This window comes from Amia ocellicauda, chromosome 10 (genome assembly GCF_036373705.1).
Source record: "Amia ocellicauda isolate fAmiCal2 chromosome 10, fAmiCal2.hap1, whole genome shotgun sequence".
Classification (NCBI taxonomy): Eukaryota; Metazoa; Chordata; class Actinopteri; order Amiiformes; family Amiidae; genus Amia; species Amia ocellicauda.
Genome location: NC_089859.1, coordinates 6,771,946 through 6,787,219, shown reverse-complemented (window position 1 = coordinate 6,787,219; position 15,274 = coordinate 6,771,946). Strand labels below are relative to the sequence as shown.

Genomic DNA, 15,274 nt, shown 5'->3' with positions numbered 1-15,274 from the left:
AACAACGTCATTATCTTACGTCTCATGTGATGTATAGGTATCATATGATCATGATATTTATGGATGTAAAATGAAGTAATTTCATCTGGTGCGAGACGCTGTATCCTGGCATGTGCAGTGGCGCTGTGAGCTCAGTGCTCTGAAGAGTCAGACAAGGACACTCACATCACATTCATCAGTGTTTATTGGTCACATGATCGGCGCAGTAACAGGTGAAACTCATTGGGTGGTGAGATTTTCACCCTACGTTGAATCATTGATAATTCATTAGGGACAAAATACAGCTCTGTGATTGGCTGGGCCTGAGACACACATTATACTGAGATGCAAACAATATATACTGAGACACACTATGTACTGAGACGCACAGGCTATATTGTGAGATGCGTACAGTGAGGTCGGTTATCAGTCTCATACTCGATCAGCTGCATACACATTATCTCACACAAACGCCATTTTTAATATACAGAGATACACTATATTCTGAGACACACAATATATACTGAGACACAAATAATATATATACCGATCAGCCATAACATTATGACCACTGACAGGTGAAGTGAATAACACTGATAATCTCGTTATCATGGCACCTGTCAGTGGGTGGGATATATTAGGCAGCAAGTGAACATTTTGTCCTCAAAGCTGATGTGTTAGAAGCAGGAAAAATGGGCAAGCGTAAGGATCTGAGCGACTTTGACAAGGGCCAAATTGTGATGGCTAGACGACTGGGTCAGAGCATCTCCAAAACTGCAGCTCTTGTGGGGTGTTCCCGGTCTGCAGTGCTCAGTACCTATCAAAAGTGTACAAGGAAGGAAAAGCGGTGAACCGGCGACAGGGTCATGGGCAGCCAAGGCTCACTGATGGATGTGGGGAGCGAAGGCTGGCCCGTGTGGTCCGATCCAACAGGCGAGCTACTGTAGCTCAAATTGCTGAAAAAGTGAATGCTGGTTCTGATAGAAAGGTGTCAGAACACACAGTGCATCGCAGTTTGTTGTGTATGGGGCTGTATAGCCGCAGACCAGTCAGGGTGCCTATGCTGACCCCTGTCCACTGCCGAAAGCGCCTACAATGGGCACGTGAGCATCAGAACTGGACCACAGAGCAATGGAAGACGGTGGCCTGGTCTGATGAATCACGAGTTCAAGGTGTTGACTTGGCCTCCAAATTCCCCAGATCTCAATCCAATCGAGCATCTGTGGGATGTGCTGGACAAACAAGTCCGATCCATGGAGGCCCCACCTCGCAACTTACAGGACTTAAAGGATCTGCTGCTAACGTCTTGGTGCCAGATACCACAGCACACCTTCAGAGGTCTAGTGGAGTCCATGCCTCGACGGGTCAGGGCTGTTTTGGCGGCAAAAGGGGGACCTACACAATATTAGGCAGGTGGTCATAATGTTATGGCTGATCGGTGTATACGGAGATACACTATGTACAGAGACGCACACACACACTATGTACGGAGACGCACAGGCTATATTGTGAGACCAGTGACCAGTGAGGTCGGTCATCAGTCTCATGCCCGCTCAGCTCCACACACATTATCTCACACAAACACCATTTTAAATATATAGAGATACACTATATACTGAGATACACTCTATACTGAGACACAAATAATATATACGGAGACACACAAACTATGTACTGAGACGCACACACGCTATGTACTGAGACACATGCACGCTATGTACTGAGACACATGCACGCTATGTACTGAGACACATGCACGCTATGTACTGAGACGCACACACACACTATGTACTGAGAAACTCTATATACACTGAGAAACACTATATACACTGAGAAACACTATGTACTGAGAAACACTATATACCCTGAGAAACACTATATACACTGAGATACACTATGTACTGAGACGCACACACACTATGTACTGAGACTCACACCCACACTATGTACTGAGACGCACACACACGCTATGTACTGAGACGCACACACACTATGTACTGAGACGCACACACACTATGTACTGAGACTCACACACACGCTATGTACTGAGACGCACACACACGCTATGTACAGAGACACACACGCTATGTACTGAGACGCACACACACTATGTACTGAGACTCACACCCACACTATGTACTGAGACTCACACCCACACTATGTACTGAGACGCACACACACGCTATGTACTGAGACGCACACACACACTATGTACTGAGACGCACACACACTATGTACTGAGACTCACACACACACTATGTACTGAGACTCTCACACACACTATGTACTGAGACGCACACACACGCTATGTACTGAGACGCACACACACGCTATGTACTGAGACGCACACATACACTATGTACTGAGACACACACACACTATGTACTGAGACACACACACACTATGTACTGAGACTCACACCCACACTATGTACTGAGACGCACACACACGCTATGTACTGAGACGCACACACACGCTATGTACTGAGACGCACAAACACTATGTACTGAGATGCAAACACTATGTACTGAGACGCACACACACGCTATGTACTGAGACGCACACACACGCTATGTACTGAGACGCACACACACGCTATGTACTGAGACGCACACACACTATGTACTGAGACTCACACCCACACTATGTACTGAGACGCACACACACGCTATGTACTGAGACACACACACACTATGTACTGAGACGCACACACACTATGTACTGAGACTCACACACACACTATGTACTGAGACTCTCACACACACTATGTACTGAGATGCACACACACGCTATGTACTGAGATGCACACACACGCTATGTACTGAGACACACACACGCTGTGTACTGAGAAGCACACACACACTATGTACTGAGACACACACACACTATGTACTGAGACGCAAACACTATGTACTGAGACGCAAACACTATGTACTGAGACGTAAACACTATGTACTGAGACGCACACACACGCTATGTACTGAGACGCACACACACGCTATGTACTGAGACGCACACACGCTATGTACTGAGACGCACACACACGCTATGTACTGAGACGCACACACACGCTATGTACTGAGACGCACACACACTATGTACTGAGACGCACACACAGTACGTACTGAGACACACACACACTGTGTACTGAGACGCACACACGCTATGTACTGAGACGCACACACACGCTATGTACTGAGACGCACACACACTATGTACTGAGACGCACACACAGTATGTACTGAGACGCACACACAGTATGTACTGAGACACACACACACAGTATGTACTGAGACACACACACACTATGTACTGAGACACACACACACTGTGTACTGAGATGCACACACACGCTATGTACTGAGACGCACACACGCTATGTACTGAGACGCACACACAGTATGTACTGAGACACACACACGCTATGTACTGAGACGCACACACACGCTATGTACTGAGACGCACACACGCTATGTACTGAGACGCACACACACACTATGTACTGAGACGCACACACACTATGTACTGAGACGCACACACACTATGTACTGAGACACACACACACTGTGTACTGAGACGCACACACGCTATGTACTGAGACGCACGCACGCTATGTACTGAGACGCACACACACTATGTACTGAGAAAATCTATATACACCGAGAAAAATTATATACACTGAGAAACACTATACACACTCATTGGGTGGTGAGATTTTCACCCTACGTTGAATCATTGATAATTCATTAGGGACAAAATACAGCTCTGTGATTAGCTGGGCCTGAGACACACATTATACTGAGATGCAAACAATATATACTGAGACACACTATGTACTGAGACGCACAGGCTATATTGTGAGATGTGTACAGTGAGGTCGGTCATCAGTCTCATGCCCGCTCAGCTCCACACACATTATCTCACACAAACGCCATTTTTAAGATATAGCGTGAGGTATTGCCAGGGCCGAGTTCGATTTCTTTAAACATCTATTTGAATTATGTCTGGCAATACGTCCCACTAGAACGGGTTTACGGATAATTAAAATAATGTTGCACTGTATGAGAAAACCAAACACCATTTGAAGGTGGGACAGGCGTAGTCCAGTGCAATAAAAAATGTCACCATGTTCCACTAGAACCGAGATCTCAGACGAAATATAACTGCCAAATGTGCGGCTCCTCCATAAAACACCTTCAATAATGAAATAATGAAGGGCTTTAAACAGGACCATTACTGTTCAAAGTTTGCGCATTCACAGTTAGACATGTCCTGATTCTGTGAATAGACGATGGATGTGATTTTACTAACATATAATGCACTTACTGTGAATATGGGTGAATGTAGAAATCAGGCAATGTGGTTTACTGTACTTAAACCACAGCCTTTTACATCCAGACTATAAGTGACAAGACTGGCACTATCTAGGCTGATACACAAGAGATTGGGTGTTTAAAGTGATATTAAAAGCACAAGTGTCATGCTGAGGCCTATCCTTGTCCAGCATCGATATTGATTGTGTTAAACGCCTGTTCTCTTGTATAGCACTGGTAGGTGCAGGTCTAATTGGTACAGTGAGCCTTGTTAAGTGCTTTCAACATGAAGCACAAGTCACGCTTGACAACGATAGGGCTGGACAAGACACTTATGCTTTTAATATCACTTTGAACACCCGATCTGTGTGCATCAGCCTGTTTAAGTACAGGAAGACATTCAACATTCGCCCACATTCACAGTAAGTGCATTATATGCAGGTTAAGTTCGTAATCATATTGTTAATGCGAGACACAGACAGCGCCCGAGTCGCTGCTCCCGTTGCTATAAACCAGCCATTCTGTGCTGTGAAATGAGTGTCATGGTCGGCGGATCTAACCATGTACATGTGCTGAGCGACACAAAACTCACGGCATTACAGACACATTAGCTGCACTGCCCTGCGTGTCGCTGGTGCTCCTGCCTCCATCACAAGGTGCAGCAGGGAGCAGTGGGAGAGAGCGCTGGCCTTCAGGAGGCAGGAAGATGTTGGTGTTGTCCTCCTTGGGCTCCATCACATCTGTGCACAGGGAAACAAGCACTTCAGTTTGGGGAGAGAGACAGAGTGGGGGAGAGGGGGAGAGAGGAAGAGGGGAAGGAAGAAAAGGAGGGAATGGGACAACAGACAGGAGATCAACTCACCCAGGTTGCCGTCCTGGTCCAGGAAGATGTCCCACGGTGTGAAGGCCAGAACGGTGCCCGGCTCCACATTCAGGGTGTTTGTTGTCTCGTACTTGACCGATGATGAGGATGAGAGAAAGAGAGAGAGAAAGAGAGAGAGGGAGCACAATCAGTATCGCTGCGCTGTCCTGACTAGGATGATCGCGCTCGTTACGGCTCCGTGTGCGTCTCTGTGACGCTGTCTGTCAGTTCTTCCTTACCCCATCCATGGCAGGCAGAATGGATTCCTCCAAGTCCAACCTGCTCATGGCCTCCAGAGTCTCCATCATCACACAGAGGCTCTCAATGGGCCCTGCCTTCTGCATCGCCTCCTGGATAAGGGCCTTGTTCCTTTCACTGCATCACAGAGAGACAGGGAGAATGTGAGACACACAGACAGAGACACAGAGAGACAAACACAGACACACACAGACACACACAGAGAGAGACACACGCAGAGACACACAGAGACACAGAGAGACAAACACAGAGACACACACAGAGACAGAGAAACACAGACACACAGACACACACAGAGAGACGCACAGACTGGTGGCTCTGCTGTAGCTCACAGCTCAACACTCACTCTCTCAGGATCTCCCTGCACTGCTCCCTTGTCACCACACACTGGCCAATCCTCACTGTGGTCTCAGACTGTTGAGGCTCGTCAAAGGCACTGCCTGTTGGAACGAACAGCTCCCGCACAGCTGCAACACACACACAGGGTTAATAATACAGCACAGACTGTCAATAACTACAGAGACATATAGACATGCTGGACACATTAACCACTCACATTAATAACAACCATATGACATTGGAAAGGTAATGTTTCAAGGAAAACAAACAGGTGCAGAGAAGTAATACTTCGGATCGAAATGGGCTTGTCTGTGACTGAGAAGCCATCTTAATTACATGTAAATTACATGTTAATTACATGTACATCTGCATCATCCCGAGTCGCAAGAATGTGGGTTCAGAGTAAAGGAGCAGAAACGGGCATCCTTTCAGGAAAGTGTCACTTACTCAAGTCACCGAGCTCCATCTGAGGGCGTCCCTCCTGTAAAAGAAAAGACAAGCAATCAAGCCAGAGGACGATCATTTGTGATAAAATGACAAATAAAACAATATAACACGAACACTACAGTACATAAGCACTGCACTGAGAGGGAGAGAGGGAGAGGGAGATGGTGACAGTGCAAAGTTAAATGAGCTCACCGTGTCTGTGGGAATGATCAGGGCCTGCTTTGTAGGCCAGTAGATGTTGGTTTTCCACCAAGCCCATCCGGTCTCCTGCTTCCGAACCAGCCTCAACAAGCCATGTTCTTCACAGGGTGCGTGGACTGGCACCAGCGTCCCACCGGGGGCCAGCTCTTGGACAGCGGCGCTGGTCATTCTGGAAAAGGCAGTCGGCCTGCGAGATCAGAGAGTCAGTGTTCAAGAAAAATCAGCACTGTGCTTTTTAAGATGAATCAAAAATATATGTAATATCCTAATCTTAGAAAGTGTCAGAATGGAGTTAAAATTGTTAAAAATTACATCATTGAAGGTGGAACCGTTGGTTCCGGGTCGGACTGTGGAACATCTGGCTCCCCTTGAGTCCAGTCTGGCCCCAGTCTAGCGCCATCCTCCTTCTCCTGTCCTAGTCCGGTGCCTTCCTCCTTGTCCTGACCAGCTCCGGCGCCATCATCTTTGTCCTAAGCAGCTCCGACACCTTCCACTGTGTCCTGACTAGCTCGGGCCCCTTGCACTGCGTTTTCATGCACTCCAGTGCCTTTCTGTGTGGCTTGCTTCTTCTTGCGTGATCTAAGCCACCACAGGCCCGTGAGGCCCGCTACCCCCACCGCTGCTGCAGACAGCACACATGGCACGGAAGAAAGAATACGCATCTCTGGATCTCAGTAGTTGTAGCTGTGGGGCAAAAGCACATGAGATTAGTGGCCAGTTTCCCAGTAACAGTCCATTTCAATCCATCAACAGTTTAAAGCACGGGTATCCATCCCCGGAGTGCCTGTAAACTGGTTTTCATTTGACAGTGTCATAAATTACTTAATTGGTCTAATTGTTTAATTAGCTAGATGCATGTAAACACCTATCCAGGCCCTGGGATATTTTATGAGCAACTGTACCTCGAATCAAATGCACCTTTAGACCATCAACTGTAAAATACTTTGCAATATATATTTAAAATATCTCAAATTGAATAATTAGACAAATTATGTAATTCAGACCAGCATACACACATCCCTCCAGGAATTGAGTTTAAAGCAGGGTTGCCAACCATAAATCTGTGTTCTTACTGACATGACTGACTTAGGTGGACTATATTTTACTGACATGCCATATTTGTTACTGACCCTATGGTGCAGTGCTGCCCTGTGATCATACATGGTAATATTTGCAGCATTTATCATCTTTTTGGTAGGTCGGAACCTTTTGCTATCTTTCACTGTTGTTTTCACACTCAATATCCCATTCAGCATTTCTGTTGATAGCTGATTTCTGATGTCAGTCTGCTGTGCTGTGGGGTAAAGTGAGAATGCTCATAGAGAGCCTCGAGAGAGTGGGAAAGTGCATCTCTCCGCTAAATGAGGGCACATGGGATACTAAGTGCCAGTACTGATCAATGGCCCCATCTTGGTTGATATTAGTCAAATCTGTGACTTGGTACTCAATTAATCCCTTTCCAGTTGATCAAGTTCACTTTCATTCCCAATCTGTGGGAAAAAGCGTGCAAGTTGGACTATATCACTTGAGTTTGCTGAAACCCTGAGTTTTGGCTGAAGGGCTCGTTAGCTTCAGCAGCACTTCATTGTTGATTGGCATGAGTTTTTCACGCTGGTCACTGAATTAACATAGATCTGTATTACAATGTCCATAAACTTATCAGCTGATTGTTTGTCCTCAACCTCCAATAGTGCTCTTCTGGTTTGTGATCCAATGCAAATTCACTGCTTTTCCTTATAGGTTTTTGAATCTGTGATATCAAATTCTATAAGGTCTTCAACAGTTAGATGTGCGATTGCAGAAGGTTTAATTCAATATGAGATAAGTGTTTTAGGCAATATAACACACATTTTATAATACAGTGATGTACAGGAGTTCTGCTGGCAAAGCTTGTTAATGTTAGCAAACACAGGTAACACTGTGGCTGAAAAAAGTAAATGACATTTTGTCATTGGATCTGGAAGCTGCTGAGCTATTCGCTCTACTGTTAACAAGCTGTCATTTTCATCAGATGACTTACAGTAACTGATTAGGACATCATACTGGTTAAGGATCCTTTGGATGCAATCAAGATGACTGAGCCATCTAGTGGAGCAAGGCTTCAATATTTTGAGTTGATCTGCTTGTCTTTGTAAAGCTGCTGTGGTGTACAACTATTGGAAAAGTGGCTAAATGTATCTCTGCAGAGCTGCTTGGTAGTTTTGGGCAGCGCTTTACATGCATCTGAGGAACAGAGGGCAGCAACGTGACCACTACATATATGTGGCACACATTGGGTTGCATAGCTCTGAATCGCGAAAGCACTGACATTACATTTGCTCGTCAGCTCCGAGTGCCATTACATTTAACGTCGGAATGCAGTCTTCCTCAAAGCAGGTCATATCTCTGTGAAAACTGTTTTTGCTACATCTAGCACCCGATGAAATCAATACTGCACTTTCCCTTGTTCATGGTCCAACAAAATCACAACCATTGCGAGTTTCTGTGACATGCTAATATGTGTAGACTGGTCCAATAAAAGAGTAAAGGGTTGTGTTCTGAGCCTCTCCGCCAAATCCCTTTTCATTTCTTTGCTCAAAAATTTTTTCACTAGCAGGGAGGACTTGGTACATTTGCACCTGACATTTCGAGTCAGAAAACCAGTCCCGACGCATTCACTGAGATCAGCCATTACCCTCAATGGTAAATTGTTCTGTATGGCAAAATCGACCATTTTCAATTCTGTCTCGGTTACCTGTTGGAAATGAGCTGCTCCTGTGTGCTGTGTGCAGTGTGCTGTGTCCTGTGTGCAGTGTCCTGTGTGCTGTGTCCTGTGTGCAGTGTCCTGTGTGCAGTGTCCTGTGTGCAGTGTCCTGTGTGCAGTGTGCTGTGTGCAGTGTCATGTGTGCAGTGTGCAGTGTCCTGTGTGCAGTGTCCTGTGTACAGTGTGCTGTGTCCTGTGTGCTGTGTCCTGTGTACAGTGTGCTGTGTCCTGTGTGCTGTGTCCTGTGTGCAGTGTCCTGTGTGCAGTGTCCTGTGTGCAGTGTCCTGTGTGCAGTGTCATGTGTGCAGTGTGCTGTGTGCAGTGTCCTGTGTACAGTGTGCTGTGTCCTGTGTGCAGTGTCCTGTGTGCAGTGTCATGTGTGCAGTGTGCTGTGTGCAGTGTCCTGTGTGCAGTGTCCTGTGTGCAGTGTCATGTGTGCAGTGTCCTGTGTGCAGTATGCTTTGTCCTGTGTGCAGTGTCATGTGTACAGTGTGCTGTGTGCAGTGTCATGTGTGCAGTGTCATGTGTGCAGTATGCTTTGTCCTGTGTGCAGTGTCATGTGTACAGTGTGCTGTGTGCAGTATGCTTTGTCCTGTGTGCAGTGTCATGTGTACAGTGTGCTGTGTGCAGTGTCATGTGTGCAGTGTGCTGTGTCATGTGTGCAGTGTGCAAAGTGCAGTGTGCAGTGTGCTGTGTGCTGTGTGCTGGCTTCACAGATGGCATCAGGCCTCATGCTACTGGCATGGCCCCGCACACCCCTAACACTGCCAGATGCGACTTTTTGCACCACAGGCAGTATGCATTTTTACAGTAGTTATACTTATCCATACATATCCATTGCATAAAGTCGCTGTGCTTCCTCCAAGCCGACTGAAAGGAGCACTTTCTGATTTGTTTCGGAGGAATTTCATTCGCTTATCAGACTCCATTTAATCGTAACATTAGCTATCGTTAGCAAGTGAAGTATGAAGTGCGTAGTTGATTGGTCGACACTTTTGATTGTCAGGCACATCGACCAATCTACACTCCTCCTCAAACGACATTTTAAAATGTTTGTAACTCGGAGGAAAGTTCGATGGCAGTCAGAAATGCATCAATGAAGGAAGCAGTAGTATTAACGCACATTTCTGAAATGAAAATGTGTTCTTAGGGACGGCTGGCTGGTGTAAAGGACTTTCTTACCTTGTAGACTGTCGTACCGAGAACCTGTGTGCTTGAGCTGGAGAGGCCGAGTGCGAGTCCCGTCTGCGGGCGCCGTGACGACAGGCTCTAGCAGTGTGGGGGTACTGTGACGTCACAGGAGGACATGCGCAATGACGTATGAGTCGCCCGCATCTTTCCCTCGCCATGCTTGCGGTGACCGCTATCGGCCTGTCTGCAAACATGGCCACCCCGGGCCCCGGGCCCTGGGCCAGGAAGTACGGTGTCTGTGTCAGGACATCACTCCCCGTCGGTAGTCACGCATCCACCCTCAGTACGTCTGGCGTTCGGCCGTCAGTTATCACTCATATTTGATCTCACCATCACCCATCACTGATATGGGCCCCCAGTCAGCCTGCAGACCCCCGCTTTGTGCCAGCAGAGCATAACCCATGTTACCCAAGAGCAACAAGTGACTCAATCAGACTGACTTATATATAAAAAATAATAACCATGTGGCATGGGGCGATGAAATAAATCATAAAAGAGCTCACCGCGACTGAGCCGCATCAGTGCGCAAGTCACTAACTGGCCTTTCCAGAAGCAACGCCTTCATCCTTCAGTCCACAGTGACTGCACAGCCATTTTAAATGGATCAAATCGAAGTCCACATAGCCTTTCGTGCATTCATGTCCTCACTCAGAGTTCTGTGATTGTATTTTTGTAATTAATCTTAGCTCGGAAACACTGCGCTGGCCGATGCAACTGAGGCCGGTGTCGTGACGAGATCCCCGTCTTCGTAAAAGTGGCCTCGATGCTTGTGAGGAGCCGAAGGGCTTGTATTGCAGACGAGTCACACGTTCCGCCATCATGGCGCTCAGACACACATCCCCCATTTACAGCGCAGATCCTGCGGTTTAAGTCAAGCTGACGCAGCCTGTCCGGCGGACCATCCCCGCACCTCAGGAGCCACACGGGCTAATTCTCCCCACAGCCTTGCTCACATTAATCTACAAAATAGCTCGTCTCTCGTTTCTTCAAGTGTACTTTTGTAAGTGCTTAGTTATGTACCTGGATGCGACCATATATGATACACCTATTTACCAGGGTATCTCTTTTTATACACTGAGCGTTAAAATGTACACATTAAACGCTTAAATCGTGCCAATGCGCTGTAACACGTGTGCTTTGTTTTGCGGGGTGACGAGGGGGCAGTGGGGTGGCCGTGCCCCCCTGGAGTCGCCCCTGTACTGGGATTGAAATATTGTAATTATTACAGACAGGCCTCTTGTCCTTGACACCCCCACACAGGCTCGACACAAGGAAGTGCAGTAATAACAGGTTTATTCATTACACACACACACACACACGCCGAGAAGTCTGCGTCATTACTTAACATATAACATATGTACTAAATAAAACCTCATTTCCCAGTCAAGATAACAGCAGCACGGTAATGTGCAGACAGGATAGAAAACAAATGTCATTAAACAATCAAACAATAATTAGTGAAGCAACCAGCAAACAAACCCACAATAATATTATAAAGGCAATCACACATACTACTACTACTACTACTACTACTAATAATAATAATAATAATAATAATAATAATAATAATAATAATAATAATAATAATAATGCTATTATTAATGTTATTATTACTATTATTTAATATATACATAAGTATCACGTACGGTCTATTGTTCGATTTTCTTTACTTTTATTATTATTATTAGTAGTATCATTAGTACAGATTATTATTATTATTATTATTATTATTATTATTATTATTATTATTATTATTATTAATAATAATAATAATAATAATAATATTAATACTATTATTAATAATAATAAGTGATTCATGTGTTCGCAGGGTCTGTCATGCATCCTACAGGTACATTGCCTTATGAGGCCACCTTGTATATAGTTCATTATTGCAGTGTTGCGGTGGTGCAGGTGTCTGGCTTGTACCTCGCTATATATACATATATATATACACCGATCAGCCATAACATTATGACCACCTGCCTAATATTGTGTAGGTCCCCCTTTTGCCGCCAAAACAGCCCTGACCCGTCGAGGCATGAACTCCACTAGACCTCTGAAGGTGTGCTGTGGTATCTGGCACCAAGACGTTAGCAGCAGATCCTTTAAGTCCTGTAAGTTGCGAGGTGGGGCCTCCATGGATCGGAATTGTTTGTCCAGCACATCCCACAGATGCTCGATTGGATTGAGATCTCGGGAATTTGGAGGCCAAGTCAACACCTTGAACTCGTGATTCATCAGACCAGGCCACCTTCTTCCATTGCTCCGTGGTCCAGTTCTGATTCTCACGTGCCCATTGTAGGCGCTTTCGGCAGTGGACAGAGGTCAGCATGGGCACCCTGACTGGTCTGCGGCTACGCAGCCCCATACGCAACAAACTGCGATGCACTGTGTGTTCTGACACCTTTCTATCAGAACCAGCATTCACTTTTTCAGCAATTTGAGCTACAGTAGCTCGTCTGTTGGATCGGACCACACGGGCCAGCCTTCGCTCCCCACATCCATCAGTGAGCCTTGGCTGCCGGTTCACCGCTTTTCCTTCCTTGGACCACTTTTGATAGGTACTGAGCACTGCAGACCGGGAACACCCCACAAGAGCTGCAGTTTTGGAGATGCTCTGACCCAGTCATCTAGCATCACAATTTGGCCCTTGTCAAAGTCGCTCAGATCCTTACGCTTGCCCATTTTTCCTGCTTCTAACACATCAGCTTTGAGGACAAAATGTTCACTTGCTGCCTAATATATCCCACCCACTGACAGGTGCCATGATAACGAGATTATCTGTGTTATTCACTTAACCTGTCAGTGGTCATAATGTTATGGCTGATCGGTGTATATATACACTCACCTAAAGGATTATTAGGAACACCTGTTCAATTTCTCATTAATGCAATTATCTAACCAACCAATCACATGGCAGTTGCTTCAATGCATTTAGGGGTGTGGTCCTGGTCAAGACAATCTCCTGAACTCCAAACTGAATGTCTGAATGGGAAAGAAAGGTGATTTAAGCAATTTTGAGCGTGGCATGGTTGTTGGTGCCAGACGGGCCGGTCTGAGTATTTCACAATCTGCTCAGTTACTGGGATTTTCACGCACAACCATTTCTAGGGTTTACAAAGAATGGTGTGAAAAGGGAAAAACATCCAGTATGCGGCAGTCCTGTGGGCGAAAATGCCTTGTTGATGCTAGAGGTCAGAGGAGAATGGGCCGACTGATTCAAGCTGATAGAAGAGCAACTTTGACTGAAATAACCACTCGTTACAACCGAGGTATGCCGCAAAGCATTTGTGAAGCCACAACACGTACAACCTTGAGGCGGATGGGCTACAACAGCAGAAGACCCCACCGGGTACCACTCATCTCCACTACAAATAGGAAAAAGAGGCTACAATTTGCACAAGCTCACCAAAATTGGACAGTTGAAGACTGGAAAAATGTTGCCTGGTCTGATGAGTCTCGATTTCTGTTGAGACATTCAGATGGTAGAGTCAGAATTTGGCGTAAACAGAATGAGAACATGGATCCATCATGCCTTGTTACCACTGTGCAGGCTGGTGGTGGTGGTGTAATGGTGTGGGGGATGTTTTCTTGGCACACTTTAGGCCCCTTAGTGCCAATTGGGCATCATTTAAATGCCACGGCCTACCTGAGCATTGTTTCTGACCATGTCCATCCCTTTATGACCACCATGTACCCATCCTCTGATGGCTACTTCCAGCAGGATAATGCACCATGTCACAAAGGTCGAATCATTTCAAATTGGTTTCTTGAACATGACAATGAGTTCACTGTACTAAACTGGCCCCCACAGTCACCAGATCTCAACCCAATAGAGCATCTTTGGGATGTGGTGGAACGGGAGCTTCGTGTCCTGGATGTGCATCCCACAAATCTCCATCAACTGCAAGATGCTATCCTATCAATATGGGCCAACATTTCTAAAGAATGCTTTCAGCACCTTGTTGAATCAATGCCACGTAGAATTAAGGCAGTTCTGAAGGCGAAAGGGGGTCAAACACAGTATTAGTATGGTGTTCCTAATAATCCTTTAGGTGAGTGTATATATATATATATATATATATATATATATAATGTATGTAAACAGCAGGACTGTGGCTCCGTTCTAGCCTGTGTAGACTGGAGCTCACTGCCACTGTTCCCACTCCAGCTGTTCGCTGCTCGCTGCGTGTATAGTTCCTTAGTCAGCAGGTCGGTGTCCGCTTTGGCTGTGTGTTGTAGAGCAAGAGGCCATTGCTGCTGTCCTCAGCGGTAAGCACTTGAACGGCTCTCGTGTTCTGCTGTGCACATGGTTAATTTGTCAGCACAGTACAGCTAAGGTTGCCCTGTGTATATACTGTTTGTTATGTCCAGCTCTGGTTGACTAGACAGCTGTGTGTTATTCAGTGGGTCTGGGGCCCCACTCCTGTTGGATCAGGGGTCCACTGCCATGATAGTGCACGGAGGCTCCACAAGTTGCTTGATTGCCCTCGCCAAATATTGTGCAAGTAGATTCGGCCTCGCTCCTAGCTGCACTAGTAGATCAGCAGGCCTTGCTATTGTAAGCGGAGGGCGTGACCTCTGTTGCCCCACTTTGTATATGCTGATTCTAGACAGTTCCTGGTAGAGTGTGACTGCGGTCCTCGCTCCTGGGCGGCCAGGTGCGGCCCTACGGGGCCCCTGAGGTTACTGTCTGGAGTTGTGTTGCAGAGGCCCCCTAGCGGTCACCTCGGGGCAGGCTCCCTTACCAGTTCGCTGCCTCCTCCCTTGCGATGGTTTTGTTATACAGTAACCCCTCCCCCTTGGACAGTGCTTAATTTTTCAGATAACCGGGGTTGTATTCGCAACCTATCGTTTTAGGAGGAACAGTGACAAGACAGATGAGTGAATAGAATTCATATGATATTGCAGAGACATTAAGCACTCAAGCATGTGGAAATG

At 46.3% G+C, this 15,274-nt stretch overlaps 1 protein-coding gene across 1 annotated transcript; it reads right to left on the bottom strand.

Moving 5' to 3' along the window:
- Positions 1–166: 166 nt before the first annotated feature.
- On the bottom strand, positions 167–10,492 carry LOC136759772 (uncharacterized). The gene is made up of 8 exons (XM_066714802.1): positions 10,325–10,492; positions 6,712–7,083; positions 6,391–6,586; positions 6,199–6,232; positions 5,759–5,879; positions 5,394–5,529; positions 5,155–5,245; positions 167–5,032 (listed from the first exon to the last, which is right to left on the bottom strand). The coding sequence occupies exons 2-8, from the start codon at positions 6,714–6,716 to the stop codon at positions 4,881–4,883; spliced, it is 735 nt and encodes a 244-aa protein (XP_066570899.1). The 5' UTR covers positions 6,717–7,083; positions 10,325–10,492; the 3' UTR covers positions 167–4,880.
- Between the last annotated feature and the right edge of the window lie 4,782 nt (positions 10,493–15,274).

Bases quoted from the DNA above. Each gene is read 5' to 3' on its own strand.
- LOC136759772 (XM_066714802.1), bottom strand. The intron at 5,880-6,198 runs GTAAGTGACACT...TGTGTGTTGCAG, and splicing joins GATGGAGCTCGGTGACTTGA to CTGTGCGGGAGCTGTTCGTT. The intron at 5,033-5,154 runs GTGAGTTGATCT...CCCTGTGCACAG, and splicing joins GGACCAGGACGGCAACCTGG to ATGTGATGGAGCCCAAGGAG.